General features: G+C 40.1%; 1 protein-coding gene across 4 annotated transcripts in view; it reads right to left on the minus strand.

Annotated features, from left to right (window-relative positions):
• Positions 1–16,989, minus strand: part of SNAPC3 (small nuclear RNA activating complex polypeptide 3) — a 38,038-nt gene that overhangs the window by 15,606 nt on the left and 5,443 nt on the right. Inside the window, exons 3-5 of one of the 4 annotated variants that reach the window (XM_052644968.1) lie at positions 10,940–11,024; positions 4,563–4,634; positions 1,122–1,271 (exon numbers count right to left, since the gene is read on the minus strand). In XM_052644968.1, coding sequence (XP_052500928.1) covers positions 1,122–1,271; positions 4,563–4,634; positions 10,940–11,024 — 307 coding nt within the window. Of the gene's footprint in view, positions 1–1,116; positions 1,272–4,529; positions 4,635–10,939; positions 11,025–16,989 lie in introns of all 4 variants that reach the window. The other 3 variants (XM_052644967.1, XM_052644969.1, XM_052644970.1) reach the window with 3 other exon arrangements.

Consider the following 16,989-nt stretch of genomic DNA (forward strand, 5'->3'; position numbering starts at 1 on the left):
AACTTATTTTCTCAGTGAAATAAACAGCAGCTGAAGGGGAGTGATGAGGAAAAGATGTTGGCAGTTTCAGAAGGAACAAAACAGCTACCTTGAAAAATGGAAGGGTGTATCAAGTATAGAGAGGTGGTAAAAATGCCACGCAGCACTGAGGCTAAGTGAGAATGTCCTGTAGACACTTAAAAAGAATGAGTTTGGAAACCAAGAGAGAAAGAGATTCATAAAGACTGGAGTATACTTAAAACCATGAAAATTAAAACTGGGGGGAAAGCCCAGGAGATGAGTTTAGAATAAGAATTAAGATGAGACCTAAGTTATAACGGCATTTATGTGGCTGATTAAGGAATGAGCCAAAAAGAGATTCTGATGGTTCACGTCCAAACTCTACTGGACATACTAATTGTTCCAAACAGCTTTTTAGTGACCTACAGGAGATGCTATCCCCCTTAAATATTCCAGTAAATCTGAGGTCCTCTGCCAGAGTTGTACCAGCTAATAGAATTGGGTCAAGCTTGCTCTGTGATGAAATTCAGAAGGATCCAGGCCCTACTACATTACTGAGTAAGCAATCCCTTCTGAAAACTGTGGGTGGCCCATCTGCGTTTCTATCCTGTTTGAGTGAGTATGTCCCTTTGAGAGCAGCACCCTGGGAAGTACCAGCAAGGCCCAGTGTCACAGGGTATGCCCCTGTTTGCTTCTGTCCATGGGTTGAAAGGTTCTTCTGTGGGCAGTGATGCTCTTGGGTGGACTCCAACCCTCTGCTAGGGTCAGTTATGACAGACAAACTCATACAGAGTTTGAAAGAAGAGAGAGTGAACAGCAAATTCCAGTGCTACAGTGAGGTCAGGTTGTATGCACATGGAAAAGAGACCTATTGGTACTGTGCCCTTAGAAAGAAGAGTGTACAAAGAATGGTTGAGAAATAAATGGGAGATGAAATCAAAACCAAATATAGCCTCATCTTTGAAAAGGTCTTGATGATAAAAAGAAGGGATAAGCTTGAGGGAATGGCACAGAAGAGAGCATTTACTGGAATGCTATGAGCCTGTAATCCTATTTCCTTAGCTTATGATTATTGTTTCCTCCTGTTCTATGATGGTTAGAAATTTTAAAAATCACCTTACTTTGCTGATGTTCTCAGGAGCCTGGTCAGGAGTGTTGCTGAATTCCCCACCAATCTGGAGGTCACTGACACAGCAAATGGAATCCCTCAGTTCCGTGAGCTTTTGACTGCCCAATACCAGCATTGTTTGGTAGGGCTTGTGTTCTTTGTGCTACGAGTCAGACAGTAAATAAATCAGTGTTCACTTAGAGACAAAGCAATTCAACTATAAATCATCTCATGACCAGATCTAAATTAAATTACTGGTTATCTTAAGTTATAACCATAATATGCTGTCCTGAGTTTTCTTAGATTCTCCATTTGTCTACTCAGCACTGATCTTTCAAAAATATTTCTTCATTTTATTTATTTATTTGGCTGTGTCGGGTCTTAGCTGCGGCATGTCGGCTCTTCACTGTGACTGACGTGGGATCATTCATTGTGACGCAAGGCTTCTCTCTAGATGTGGCATGTGGGCTAAGCAGCCCCACAGCATGTGGGATCCTAGCTACCTGACCAGGGACTGAACCCATGTCCCCTGCACTGGAAGGCAGACTCTTCACCACTGGGAAGTCCCAGCATCTATTAATTATAGGTCCAAACTAACTGTCTGTTATTTACCTCTCCCCTGTGATCCAGAGCCCATACTCTGAAACCATCTCTAGCCAATTATTATACCAAGTCAGTATTTCTCCTCTGTCCTACGTCAAACCACAGCCAGGTACCAGACAGCTAGGACAGCCCCACAGCCCAGAGCCCACAGGAATTATTCAAGCTACCAGTCCCAAACTGCTTACTCCGCTCTGCCTTGCCTTTCCTGTGGAAACCAGCAATGGCTGTGGCCTGTGCTCTCCCCTTGCCTCCTGACTGATCCTGGTACTTCCCCTTTGGTGCTGCGTGACGTGGCATACTCTTCGCCCCAGGAAATGCAAATGATGACAATCTTTCGGTGACACTGGTCTCTAGTGCTGTCACTCAGTCACCCCCATAAATTAAAACCCTATGAGTACAACAGACACTTGGTGCTGCGTTGCTTACATTTGCCCAAAATTCACATGCTGGAATCCTAAGGCCCAGTGTACTGATGTTAGGAGGTGGGCCTTTGAGGGTGATTGGGTCATGAGGGTGGACCCCCTCATGAATGGGATTAGTGCCTTTATAAAAAGGATGTGACCTGGGAGAGGGTGCTCACCAGATGCTGGCACCCTGATCTTAGCCTTCCAGCCTCCAGAACTGTGAGAAACAAGTTTCTGTTGCCTATAAGCCACCCAGTTTGTGCTGTTTTGTTATAGCAGCCAGAATGGACTAATACACCTGGCAATAAAACTTTTTTTAGTTTAAGTGAAAATTTATAACCAAGTTGCTACTAAAGTGACATTAATATGAAGAGTCTTAGGAATATAATTTCACTGACTTTTAAACTGTCCTGAAAGCTACCTCACTGAAATCAAGGAATCTATACACTACCCACGTTTGGTTTTATTAGTTTTGTTTTGCTTCGTTTTCTTTGATTGATAATTTAGGATCTTAATAAAATAGGGTATTAGATTGGTGCAAAAGTAATTGCAGTTTTTACACTGTTGAAATTTGTTTGATATTGGAATATACTCTTAAATAAATGTGGTTATGTTATACATCACTTTATTGCACATTTCTTTTTTTGCTAATGACTTATTACCTGCTGTTTATTTTATATTTGTTTTAGACTATGGAAATGATGTTAGACAAAAGCAAATTTGAGTGATTCTCTAATTTGAGTTCAAAATGGGTTGTAAAGCAACAGAGACAACTTGAAACATGAAGAATGCATTTGGCCCAGGAACTGCTAACAAACTAACAGTACAGTGCACAACTTCAAGAAGTTTTGCAAAGGAGATGAGAACCATGAAGATGAGGAGCGTGGTGGACAGCCACCAAAGCTGACAAAAACCAGTTGAGGGTTATCATCGAAGCTGATCCTCTTACAACTACACAAGTTTCCTAAGAACTCAACATCAACCATTCGACAGCTATTCCTCATTTGAAGCAAATTGGAAAGGTGAAAAAGGTGAAAAAGTAAGTGGGTGCCTCATGGGCTGACTGAAAATCAAAAAACCCTTCTTTCTGAAGTGTTGTCGTCCTTATTCTATACAACAACAAACCACTTCTCGATCGAATAGTGATTTGCGACAAAAAGTGGATTTTATATGAGAACTGGCGAAAACCAGCTAAGTGGTTGGACCAAGATGAAACTCCAAAGAACTTCCCAAAGCAAATGTGCACCAAAAAACCGTCACGGTCACTGGTGTCCTGCTGCTGGTCTGACCACTACAGCTTTCTGAATCCCAGGGAAACCATTTCATCAGAGAAGTACTCTCAGCAAATAGATGAGATGCAACTGCAATGCTGGCAGCCAGCACTGGTCAACAGAAAGGGCCCAATTTTTATGCACGACAATGCCTGACTACACGTCGCACAACCAGTGCTTCAAAAGTTGAAAGAATTGGGCCACAAGCTTTCTCTCACCTGCCATATTCACCTGACTACCACTGACTAGCACTTCTTCAAGCATCTTGACAACTTCTTATAGGGAAAATGCTTCCACAACCAGCAGGAGGGAGAAAATGCTTTCCAAGAGTTCATCAAATCCTGATATCTGAAGCATGGATTTCTATGCTACAGGAATAAGAAAACTTATTTCTCATTGGCAAGATGTGTTGATTGTAATGTTTCCTATTTTGATTAATAAAGATATGTTTGAACCTAATTATAACGATTTAAAATTCACAGTCTGAAACCACAATTATTTTTGTACCAATTTAATAATTAGTGCTAACTATACCACAGATGATTCATAAAAGTTTATTCATAAGTGCAATTTATGTACAGTAATATTTCAATGAAATCTTATTAAAGTTTATGATACATCTATTTGGGAAATTAAGAATATATTAACTGCGATAGAGCTCTTTTTACTAGAGATTCCTAAGAAATTCCTGGATACCCTTGAACTGCTAACTTTCTGCATTTTCATCTAAGAAGAGCTGTCCTTAGCTAGTTCAATAACTTCCCAAGAATTCTGAATTGGTGAAAACAAAACAAAACCCTCCTTAACCAGTTTTTCTACCAAAAAAAAAAACCCCTCAAGAAATAATACTATCAGAATCACTGAGGATTTACACACTTTCAGTGGCTACTAGTACAGAAATCAGATATACATTTCAACACTGTAACTGTAATCCTATTACTCAAGAGGTTATATGAAAATTTTTTTTTTTTTGAAAAACTGACTTTATGATATTCCTTGTAAAACAAAGAACTCAAGAATATAGACAGAATGTCATATTAAACAGCATATGCTCGTGTTTATTTTGGTTCAAATAAGCTTTAAATAAACTCTGGTAAAAGTCACTCATATTATCTGTAAAGTCCAAAAGGTTTTACTACTGACCTTATGAAAAATCACAGGGTAAAAGATATTTACAGATAGGATAAGCTCTCCTTCTTCAATCATGTCTGCTGAATTTTCAGGCTTTTTCCCTACAGCATGTGACTCCTAAAGAAAGAAAACAATAAGAGACATTAAAATCAGACACTGTGACCCAGACCAGAGGCAGTGTAGAATAAGGGCTACGAGCAAAGGTTTCAATCAGCCCTGGATTTAGCTCCTAATTCTACTTCAAGAAAATTGTTTTAAAAACCTCGCTAAGCTTTAGTTTCATCATCTGTAAAAAAAGAGAAAATATTTATTTTACAGAATAGTTGCTGGGAATGTAAAATAAAGCACCTAATAAGATGCTTGGCACTAGGTGCATAGCAACTGATGATAAAATAGGAGTACCACCTAACATTGGTATAATACTGACATTTACAGTCATTAACACTTTTATACAACTCCTTCCATATTATCATGGCTTCCCTTGTGGCTCAGACAATAAAGAATATGCCTGCAATGCAGGAGACCCAGGTTCTATCCCTGGGACGGGAAGATCCCTGGAGAAGGGAATGGCAACCCACTCCAGTATTCTTGCCTAGAGAATTACATGGACAGAGGAGCCTGGCAGGCTGCAATCCATGAGGTCACAAACAGTTGGATACAACTGAGCAATTTCACTTCCATATTATCAAGAAAGTTATTTGACAGATGAAACTCAGTTTCACCAGTTTACCCAGGGTAAATCAGACGATTAGAATGCAAATACAGATATGTTTCACTCTAAAACCCTGTTTTTACTACAGTATCACATCTTTCAGTCAGTTCAGTTCAGTCACTCAGTCATGTCCAACTCTTTGCGACCCCACACCAGGCCTCCCTGTCCATCACCAACTCCCAGAGTTCACTCAGACTCACGTCCATCGAGTCAGTGATGCCATCCAGCCATCTCATCCTCTGTCGTCCCCTTCTCCTCCTGCCCCCAATCCCTTCCAGCATCAGAGTCTTTTCCAATGAGTCAATTCTTCGCATGAGGTGGCCAAAGGATTGGAGTTTCAGCTTTAGCATCATTCCTTCCAAAGAAATCCCAGGGTTGATCTCCTTCAGAATGGACTGGTTGGATCTCCTTACAGTCCAAAGGACTCTCAAGAGTCTTCTCCAATGCCACAGTTCAAAAGCATCAATTCTTCGGCACTCAGCTTTCTTCACAGTCCAACTCTCACATCCATAGATGACCACTGGAAAAACCGTAGCCTTGACTAGACGGACCTTTGTTGGCAAAGTAATGTTTCTGCTTTTTAATATGCTATCTAGGTTGGTCATAACTTTTCTTCCAAGGAGTAAGCGTCTTTTAATTTCATGGCTGTAGTCACCATCTGCAGTGATTTTGGAGCTCAGAAAAATAAAGTTTCTCACTGTTTTCACTGTTTCCCCATCTACTTGCCAGGAAGTGATGGGACCGGATGCCATGATCTTAGTTTTCTGAATGTTGAGTTTTAAGCCAATTTTCCAATCTCCTCTTTCACTTTCATTAATAGGCTCCTTAGTTCTTCTTCACTTTCTGCCATTAAGAGTGGTGTCATCTGCATATCTGAGGTTATTGATATTTCTCCCGGCAATCTTGATTCCAGCTTATGTTTCTTCCAGCCTGGAATTTTGCATGATGTACTCTGCATATAAGTTAATAAGCAGGCTGACACTATGCAGCCTTGACGTACTCCTTTTCCTATTTGGAACTAGTCTGTTGTTCCATGTCCAGTTCTAACTGTTGCTTCCTGACCTGCATACAGGTTTCTCAAGAGGCAGGTCAGGTGGTCTGGTATTCCTGTCTCTTTCAGAATTTTGCAGTTTATTGTGATCCACACAGTCAAAGGCTTTGGCAGTCAATAAAGCAGAAATAGATGTTTTTCTGGAACTCTCTTGCTTTTTTGATTATCCAGATGTTGGCAATTTGATCTCTGTTTCCTCTGCCTTTTCTAAAAGCAGCTTGAACATCTGGAAGTTCACGGTTCACCTACTGCTGAAGCCTGGCTTGGAGAATTTTGAGCATTACTTTGCTAGCATGTGAGATGAGTGCCACTGTGCAGTAGTTTGAACATTCTTTGGTATTGGAATGAAAACTGACCTTTTCCAGTCCCGCGGGCACTGCTGAGTTTTCCAAATTTGCTATCACATTTAATCCATTATAACATCACACTTTCCTTTATATGTGCTTGACCCACCAGGCTCCCCTGTCCATGGAGTTCTCAAGGCAAGCCTATTGCAGTGGGTGGCCCATTCCCTTCTCCAGGGGATCTCTCCAACCCGGGGATCAAATCCCAGTCTACTACTGCATTGTAGGAAAATTCTTTACTGTTTGAGCCACCAGGAAAGCCCCAATAACTATAAAATAGAGGCCACCAGAGTGCACTGGTTAAGAAGGTGCAAAAGGTATTTTAAAAATAGGTGGGAGTGACATCATGCAAAACGGCACAGTAGGAAACAGAGGCACAGTAGGGTAAGTCCCTCCAGCAAAGCAACCATGAAGATGGAAGAGATCGGAATTAACTCTTTTTGCTCATGGACTCTGATCAGACTCTTGTATCAACCAGGTGAGTGCCCCAATGAAGAAACAAGCTGCTGTGTTTCCTAGGTAAGCAGAGGGTATAAACCAACTACCATGCCCCACTCTTAGCCCCATTGCAGATGTAGAGATAGCAGGCTGTGGTCCTGGAAAAGGTAGCTGATGCCAAGATGAGCAATGTGGGATCATGTTCTCCAAAAAATAGGGGTAAGCATACTGTGGTTGGTCTGGCAATGCTCTGAGGCCCTGGTGCAGAAGCTTGCCTTGGTTCTGGTCCTCTTGTTATAGAGTCCAAGCTTGCTCTGCTCACCCCATGACAAGCCAATGAATCTGAGAGATGAGGTGTTGAGGCAAGGAAAATGACTTTATTCAGAAAGCTAGCAGAGTGAGAAGATGGCAGGCTAGTGCCTCAAAATAACCATCTTATTGGGGTCCGAATGCTAGGTTCGTTCATACATCAGAGATGGGGTGAGGTGAGGAAGCAAAGAAAAAGGCCATTAATCTCGCAAACATCTCCTAAAATGGCAAGCCTCAGGCGGGGGATGTATTCATTTCTTCCTTCCTGCCATCTAGAGGACAGGGTTCCGAAAAAAGGCACTTAAGTCAGGCTGAGGGGCAGGGTCCTTTTAAACATCCATTACATATGATTATAATAACAAAAGCAAAGAAAAGCAAGTCAAAGAAACAGGTTCAACATGGAGTCAGAATTGGCTGCTTCTCTGAAATGCTCTTACCACCAAGTGGCTTTCGCCAGCAGCATCAACCGGAAAATTTAAAGACACAGGACCCTTTGTGGAGTCATACATTTAAGGAAATCTTGATCAGGTCACTGGTTGACTAGAGATAATGAATCAGAAACATCAGCGACCATATGGGTAGACCTTGAACTACTGTGGGTTCAGCTCCAGACTGCCACAAAAACAAGTATCTCAATAAAGTGAGTCATGAATTTTTTGGTTTCCCAATGCACGTAAGTTATATTTACACTATGCTATAGTCTATTTGGTGCGTAATAATAGCATCATGTCCCAAAAAACAATGTACAGACTGGAACTCTAATTAAAAACACTTTATTGATAAAAAACGCTATCTTCTTGGCCTTCAATGAGCTGTAGTAGTAATGTTGATGATCAGAGATCACCATAGTAAGTATGATAACAATGAAGTAGTTTGAAATATTGTGGGAATAATCAAACTGTGACAGAGACATCAAGGGAGCAAATGCTGTTGGAAAGATGGTGCCAAACAGACTTACTCAATGCAGGGTTGCCACAAACCTTCATAATTTTCAAAAAAAACCACCACCACACTACCTGCGAAGCATAATAAAGTGCAGTAAAATGAGATATGCTTGTACACAACAAGGACTACACACTAGAAAAATAGTTTGGAAAATTCAAAACAGCTCTAGGCCTCAACAAGGAAAAAAACACACTCGGAATGTCCAGTTCTCAACAAAAACTTATAAAACACACAAAGAAACAGGAAAATATGCCCCATTCACAAGAAAAAAAGAATTTGACAGAAACTACCACTGAGGAACCCCAAACACTGAGACAGAACACTGAACATTTCCATGTGGAAATTGAACAATACACTCTTAAACAACCAATAGGTCAAAGAAGAAACCACAGAGAAATAACAAAATACTTTGAGACAAATGGAAACAAAAACACAACATTAGAAACCTAACAAGATGCAGCAAAAGCCGTAGAAAGAGGAAAACTTTTAGCTCTAAACATGTACACTGGAAAAGAACAATCTCAAACCAATAACCCAAGTGCATACCCTAAGGAACCAGAAAAAGAAAACTTAACCCAACGCTAGCTGCTGCTGCTGCTGTGAGGCTTTAGTCTTGTTCAACTCTGTGCAACCCCAGGGACTGCAGCCCACCAGGCTCCCCTGTCCCTGGGATTCCCCACGCAAGAGTACCAGAGTGGGTTGCCATTGCCTTCTCCACCCAACGCTAGCAGAAGGAAGGAAATAATCAAAACCGACTCTAGAAAAAATATAAAGTATGAATAGAACTGTAACAAGTAAAACTGAATCAAAAATTAAAAACCTCCAAAATCACTGGAGATGGTGACTGCAGCCATGAAATTAAAAAACACTTACTCCTTGAAAGGAAAGTTATGACCAACCTAAATAGCATATTAAAAAGCAGAGACATTACTTTGCCAACAAAGGTCCATCTAGTCAAGGCTATGGTTTATCCAGTGGTCATGTATGGATGTGAGAGTTGGACTGTGAAGAAAGCTGAGCGTTGAAGAATTGATGTTTCTGAACTGTGGTGTTGGAGAAGACTCTTGAGAGTCCCTTGGACTGCAAGGAGATCCAACCAGTCCATTCTGAAGATCAGCCCTGGGATTTCTTTGGAAGGAATGATGCTAAAGCTGAAACTCCAGTACTTTGGCCACCTCATGCGAAGAGTTGACTCATTGGAAAAGACTCTGATGCTGGGAGGGATTGGGGGCAGGAGGAGAAGGGGATGACAGAGGATGAGATGGCTGGATGGCATCACTGACTCGATGGACGTGAGTCTGAGTGAACTCTGGGAGTTGGTGATGGACAGGGAGCCCTGGCGTGCTGCGATTCATGGGGTCGCAAAGAGTCGGACACGACTGAGCAACTGAACTGAACTGAACAAAGAAAAGCCCAGGACTAGATGGCTTCACGTGAATTTATCATTCCTTCCTAAAGTCCTCCAAAAAATCTGAAAAGGAGAAAATACTTTCTAACTTATTCTATGAGATCAGCACTCTGATACCCAAGTCAGACAAAGACACTGTGAGAAAACTACAGGTCAATATCCTTCATGAATATAAAGATAAAACTTAACAAAATACTAGCAAATCAAGGTCAGCAGCATATAAAAGGGACTGCATGTCACAAAGCCAAGGGGGACTCATTCTGAGGATGCAAGGGTATTTCAACATAACAAATCACCACACTAACAGAATGATGGAAAAAAACACATCATCCCAACTGATGCCAAAAAAAAAAAAAAAATTTCTACAAAAGTCAATACCCTTTCTTGATAAAAACATTAAATAAAATAGGAACTGAAGGGAATTTACTCAACATGATAAAGGCCATATATGAAAAACTCACAGCTAAGCTAATAAAATGGTTAAAATGTTAAATTTCATGTTATATAAATTCCTCGGTATTCATCATCTGAAGTCATTCTGAGGGTTTTACCTAAGAAACAATGGATTAGAAAAGAATGGGTGGCGCAGTGGTAAAGAACCCGCCTGCCAGTGCAGGACATGTAAGAGACATGGGTTCAGTCCCTGGGCTGGGAAGATCCCCTGGAAGAGGAAATGGCAACCCACTCCAGTATTCTTGCCTGCAAAATTCAACGGACAGAGGAGTCTGGTGGACCACAGTCCATGGGGTTGCAAAGAGTCGGACACCTCTGAGCACACACTACAGACTAAAACCAGGAGCAGAAGAAAAACGTCCGAAATAGGGTGGTGAGAGGCATGAAATTGCCTAAGAGAGAGCAAGACCAAAGCAAAAACAAAAATAAAGGCCGAGCATTGAGAGGAAAATGTGCCATCGTGAACTTTCTTTTTTTTTTTGCCTGTGTTGCACGACTTACAGGACCTCAGTTTGCCAACAGGGAAGCAAACGCACACCCCAGGTAGTGAATGCATGGAGTCCTAACTACTGGACTATCAGGGAATTCCCCATCACCTGAATTTCATGCGTCTTTTTCTCCTACTGGCTCCCAGTCCCAGTGAAGGTTCTCTCATTTGTTTCCAGCTAAGCATATCCAATATGAACTACCATATAGTCATGGGTAACAGCCAATGAAGAGATTTTGTTTCATGGGAAAAGGTGGAAAAGAGAGGACATTTACCATCTCGTAAGCAAATGTTTCTTGTCTGCAGGCTCGATCTATCCTTAAGGTTTCCTCCCGGTGCTTCAGAAGCCTCTTTCTAATCCTGTTACAAGAAAAATCAGACTTCAATATTTTGGCGGGCTTCAAAAATATCTTTACTATTTAGCTTTTTATTATGAACTAATTTTAGACTTAAAGAAAGGCTGCAAAAATATTACAGAGTTCCTTTATATCTCTTAGCCAGTTTTCCCTGCTAACATCTTAACTGTTCAGAGATTATCAAGACCAGGAAATTAACATTAATACAGTATTATTAACTATAAAACTTTTTCAAATTTCACCAAGTATTAAGTTTAGTGCTTCTTTTAACTGTCTCAGGGTCCTATGCAAACACTTTTTTATTTCTCCTTTCCCCTCCAGTCTTTTAAAGTTCCTCAGTCTGTCTTTCATCATCTTGACACTTTGAAAAAACCCTGATCAGTGATTTTGTAGAATGTCCTTAATTGCTGTTTCCTCGTAATTGGAGTAAGCTTATATTCTTTGGGCAAGAATACCATAAGATCATGTCCTCACCGTATCATCATGAGGTTAACAATGTTATTCATAAAATTAATATCTTATTCCTGGAGATACTTACCTTGTTTAAGTTCCTATCTGCTAGGTTCCCACACTAGAAAGATATTTTCTTTTCCTTTGTACCTGGTAAGTGTTTGGGGTTGGGGGGGAGATACTTTGAGACTATGCAAATCTTGTTTCTCTTGAAACTTGCATCCAGTAATTTATCATTCACTAGTAGACTTCATCTGCAACATGTATTACTGTGGTTTATGCCTAACACTGATCCTCTATTTTTCTCCTTTAACATTCATTCATTGGTATTATGAATATTACCTCTTTCTTCCCATTTATTTATTTGGTTACTTGTATTAGTATGAATTCATAAATATTTACCTTATTCTACAGGTTAAAATCTGTATTGTTATTAGTATTAGTATTGTTATTCAGTTGTTCAAATTATTCTAGCTTTGGCCATTAGGAGCTCCTGTTCTATCAACAAGTTCTCAACATTTTTGTTTTTCCTAGTTAACCATTTCCTTACTTTATGGAACCATAAAATGCTCAAGACTCACCCTTGAGCATTTTCATGTCTCAGCCCTAAATCAGCCACTCTTCCTAGGAGACCTAGTTTCTTCACTGGAAAGAGGTTTAGAGACCTGTATCTGAGCATGAGGCATTCTCACTGTTCCTGCAGTCTCTGCTTCCAGGACTCTCAGCAGAGGCAGGAAACATACTGTGTTTGTGTTCAGTCGAGTTTGACTCTTTGTGACCCCGTGGACTGCAGTCTGCCAGGCTCTTCTGTCCAAGAGATTTTTCAAGCAAGAATACTGGAGTGGGTTGCCATTTCCTCCTCCACAGAATCTTCCTGACCCAGGGATCAAACTCACGTCTCCTGCACTGGCAGGTGGATTCTTTATGACTGACCCACCAGGGAAGCCTCAAAGAAAAAATACACCAAACCACACATGTACACACATCTGTGTTTTGGTATTTTTCTGTTATGTACTTTTAAATCCATCGTTTAAACTAATACTTCTAATCCCAAGAATCACAGGATTCACTGTAGCCTTCAACCTTTCCTTGTTTACAACTTTTCTCCACAAGTGCGAAACTCAGCTCCCTGTATCTAAATCTATTCGCTTAAGTGTTTGGTTCTTTAAAATACATGGCTTCAGAACTGCTAACCTGCTAACACCCCTGTGAAAACCACTAATCATGAACAGTTCTTCTTGTCTTCAGCCTTACAACACTGAATCAAAGTATGCTTCTGTATAATCAGATTAGATCTTTCTTCCTAATTCTCTTCAGTGTTGCTACGCTATTTACTTGTAACACAATTAGACTAACTACTTCAGTCTCCCCCAACATCCTGGCTGGTTTTAACTGTCTGATTACTTTTGAGGTGTGTAAAAGATATGTGAACCACTACTATGGTTCTAAGAGAGTTATAAAAGAATTATAAAAAGTATATATATTTAGAGAAGCATCATTCCTTCTTTGTCTGGACCACTAACCTGTACCTGTTCCCTCCTTTCTTTCCAACCCTCTCCTGTCTACCCACTGTGGGCCACAAAGCTCTGTAGTTCTGATTTATCCTCTACATTGTTTTTGTTCAAATACATAGATACCTACAAATGTTCTTAGATTACTTTTTCTATCAGTCTGAGTTCAATTAGGAGAAAAAAATTAAACAGTAACTAAGTGAAAGTGAAAGTCTCTCAGTTGTGTCCAACTCTTCGATCCCATGGACTAAAAAGTCCATAGAATTCTCCAGGTCAGAATACTGGAGTGGGTAGCCGTTCCCTTCTCCAGGGGATCTTCCCAACCCAGGGATCAAACCCAGGTCTCCAGCACTGTGGGTGGATTCTTTGCCATCTGAACCACCAGGGAGGCCCAAACAGTAACCAGACAAAGCTTAATCTAATGAATTATTAACTCAGGACTGGAAGGATGAGGGAATGCCAAGTAAGAAGTAGGGAAATCTAGAGAATACAGGAATAGCAGACGCAAGGTGTATCCTCCCTTGTGCTAAGAAAGAAAAGCCAAAGGCAGCTCCCTTTTCTTCCCTAGGACTCAGATCCAGACCTTGTGGGAGAGAGAACGGCTGTGACTTGCTGAATATCAGAGAAGTTGCTAGGGTACATCAGTGAAAACTGCTGGAAATCTGCCCCCAAGGGTACCAGGAAAAGCTTTTATAGGGAGGTTTCAAGCGGAGTGGAGTGGTGGAGAAAGCAGCTGTGTTAATGACTGCCTGGTAACGCAGGAGCTGGGTGCTTGGGAAGTGCAGCAGGTCCCTGCTAAACATTGGACCAAGAAGCAAAATTCTGTCCTCACGAAAGTCTCACCTGTGCCCTTTACTAACACAGCTTATTTAATACTGTGCCAGCTGGGAAAGGAAAAATATTTAAAGAGCTGAGACTCATTTTTACAGAGCAGGCAAAAAGGGTACATTTTAAAATGAGAGCCAATAAACTGATACCCAGTAATATTTCTTACATAAAGGGGAGCATATGCTTTGGGGCTTTGCTTTTTTTTTACAAATCAGTATTGCCTAGAAATCTATTGGTTCATCCTTCCTCGTCTTTTAGCACAGCTGTACCATACTCCACTTGTGGATGTCCAATATAATTCCTTTGACATTCTCCTACATATGTGTATTTAGGATATTTCAAATATTTGCAGTTATAAACAATGCTGTAACGAATAACCTTGTGCATAATATATTTTCATATTGTTGGAGGTGTATCTTCAGCAGAGAACGCTAGAAGTTGGACTGCAGAGTCAAAAGTTAAGTGCCTGGGTAATTTTGTGTTGGGCATTACCAGATTTCCCTAGAGGAGCGTTGTTATCAGTTTACGTTTCCATCAGGAATGTATAAAAATGCCTGCTTCCCCTTACCTCCTCAAAAGAATGTATATTTTAAAATTTGTGCTAGTCTAATAGGAGAAAGGGCTTCCTTCGTGGCTCTTTAGTAATAAAGAACGCACTTGCCAATGCAGACCTGGGTTGGGATGATCCCCTGGAATAGGAAATGGCAACCCACTTCAGTATTCTTACCTGGAGAAATCTCACGGACAGAGGAGCCTGGTGGGCTGTAGTCCGTGGGGTCGCAAAGAGTCAGACACAACTTAGCAAACAACAACAGTAAGAGAAAAAAGGTCATTTTAACTTTCATTTCTCTAATAATGAATATGCATGAACATTTTTTCACGTTTGTGAATCATTTTGATCCTTTCGTATGTGTGAATTATTGGTTCGTATCTTCTTCCCATTTTTCCTTTGCGCTTTTGGTATTTGTCCCTTAACTTTTAAGGGCTTATGTATTAGGGTTATTTTCTCCAAGTTTGGAGCACTTGACTTTATGGTGCTTTTTTTGTCATGCAAAAATTTACATGTTTATGTAGTCAATTTTATCAATCTTTACCTTTTATTATTTCTGGGTTTAAATCAGTTAGAAAGCCTTTCACTATACCAAGATAGGTATGTTTCATTCTCTACATTTTGATCCCAATCCCTTTGGAATTTATTCTTGTGTATCAGTTCAGTTCAGTTGCTCAGTCGTGTCCAACTCTTTGCAACCCCATGAATCGCAGCACGTCAGGCCTCCCTGTCTATCACCAACTCCCAGAGTTCACTCACATTCACGTCCATCGAGTCAGTGATGCCATCCAGCCATCTCATCCTCTGTCTTGTGTATAGTGTCATACTAAACTTCCATATGCATTTGAATCTAACTGGACTTTCTCTTTTATTCTAAACGTCTGTCTGTCTACTCAGCTAGTAACTATTTTAATTATAAAGACTTTGTAGTATATTTTAATATATAGCAAAATTACTAGGAAGTCACAATTTTCTTCCCCCCACCCAATTTTTCCTAGTTATTCTTGCAAATATTCCATATGAAGTTTATCATCAACTAACTCCATGAAGGAACCAATACTTTTGGTATATTTATTGGGATTGTACTTAATCTGTAAATTAACTTAGAAAGAACTGACAACATCATAAAGCTAAGTATTTCTATCAAAGAACAGAGGATATCTTTCAATTTTTTTCAAGATTTCTTCTGAGTCTTTCAGGAAGGTTTACAATTTTTGTTTACCTCAGCTTTACACATTTCTTGTTAAATTTATTCTTAAATGTTTAAATCTTTCTGACTATTGTAAATAGGAATTTTCTCCACCATTATGTCCTCTAGTTGTTTATTATTTATATGAAGGCTATTATTTTTTATATATCAATTTTGTATCCTGCTCTAACACTAAATTCTTTTGTTTTTGGTCTGTTTTAGCACTTATTTCTTTTCCAGGTAACACCATTTTATCACTCACAAATAGAGCTAATTTTTCTTCTTCATCTACTCTTATGCTTCTAATTGATTTCTTTTGTCAACTGCATGGCTAATCCAATAGTACAATGCTGGAAAGTAAGTGGAGATATTAGGCACGCTTGCCTTACTCCAGATCTTAGTAAAAATACCTGTACTGCTTTAATGCTTCTCTATTAAATAAGATACTAGCTTTACAACCAAGGCATACATACTTTACCATGTTGGAACAGTAGCCGTGTTAGAACAGTTCCATGTTGGAATGGCCCGTTTTTTTTGAGTAAATTTTAGCTTTATTTTGTTGTAATCAGAGTGTTGTTTATATTATTTCTACTCTAGGAATGATACTGATGTTTCCTTTGTGACCTAATATAGAGCCAATTTTTCTGAATGTGCCAGGTAGTCTCTAATACAGGTTACAAATTTTATGTATATATTATACATATACATATATATATGCATATCCTTAAGACATATCCTACTGATTAGAGCTCTCCATTGATCTGCCTTGTGTTGAGATTAGTATATTAAGGTGCCCTATTGTTAATGCATTTCTAGCTAATTTCTTATATCCCCTATAGTTTGTTTTATAAAGCTTATATCCCTTATGGTTGTTTTACATTATTTGGTGTATATATAAGTATTTTCTCTTAACTGTGGTTTGTGGTTTTAAAATGTGTCCTTTGTCAGATGTAATGTTTTGAGGCTTGAACTTTATTATTCTGATATCAAGACTATTGTGTGCATGTGCTAAGGTGCTTTAGTCATGTCTGACTCTGTGTGACCCTATGGACTGCAGCCCGCCAGGCTCCTCTGTCCATGGGATTTTCCAGGCAAGAACACTAGAATGGGTTGCCATGCCCTTCTCCAGGGGATCTTCCCGACCCAGGAATTGAACCCACATGCCTACGTCTCCTGTTGGCAGGCGGTTTCTTTACCGCTGGCGCCACCTGGGAAGTCCATCAAGACCATTAATTCAGCTCAGTTCAGTCGCTCAGTCGTGTTGATTCTTTGCAACTCCATGAATTGCAGCACGCCAGGCCTCCCTGTCCATCACCAACTCCCGGAGCTCACTCAAACTCACGTCCATCAAGTCAGTGATGCCATCCAGCCATCTCATCCTGTCGTCCCCTTTCTCCTCCTGCCCCCAATCCCTCCCAGCATCAGAGTCTTTTCCAATGAG

Source organism: Budorcas taxicolor, chromosome 8 (genome assembly GCF_023091745.1).
Source record: "Budorcas taxicolor isolate Tak-1 chromosome 8, Takin1.1, whole genome shotgun sequence".
NCBI classification, from domain to species: Eukaryota; Metazoa; Chordata; class Mammalia; order Artiodactyla; family Bovidae; genus Budorcas; species Budorcas taxicolor.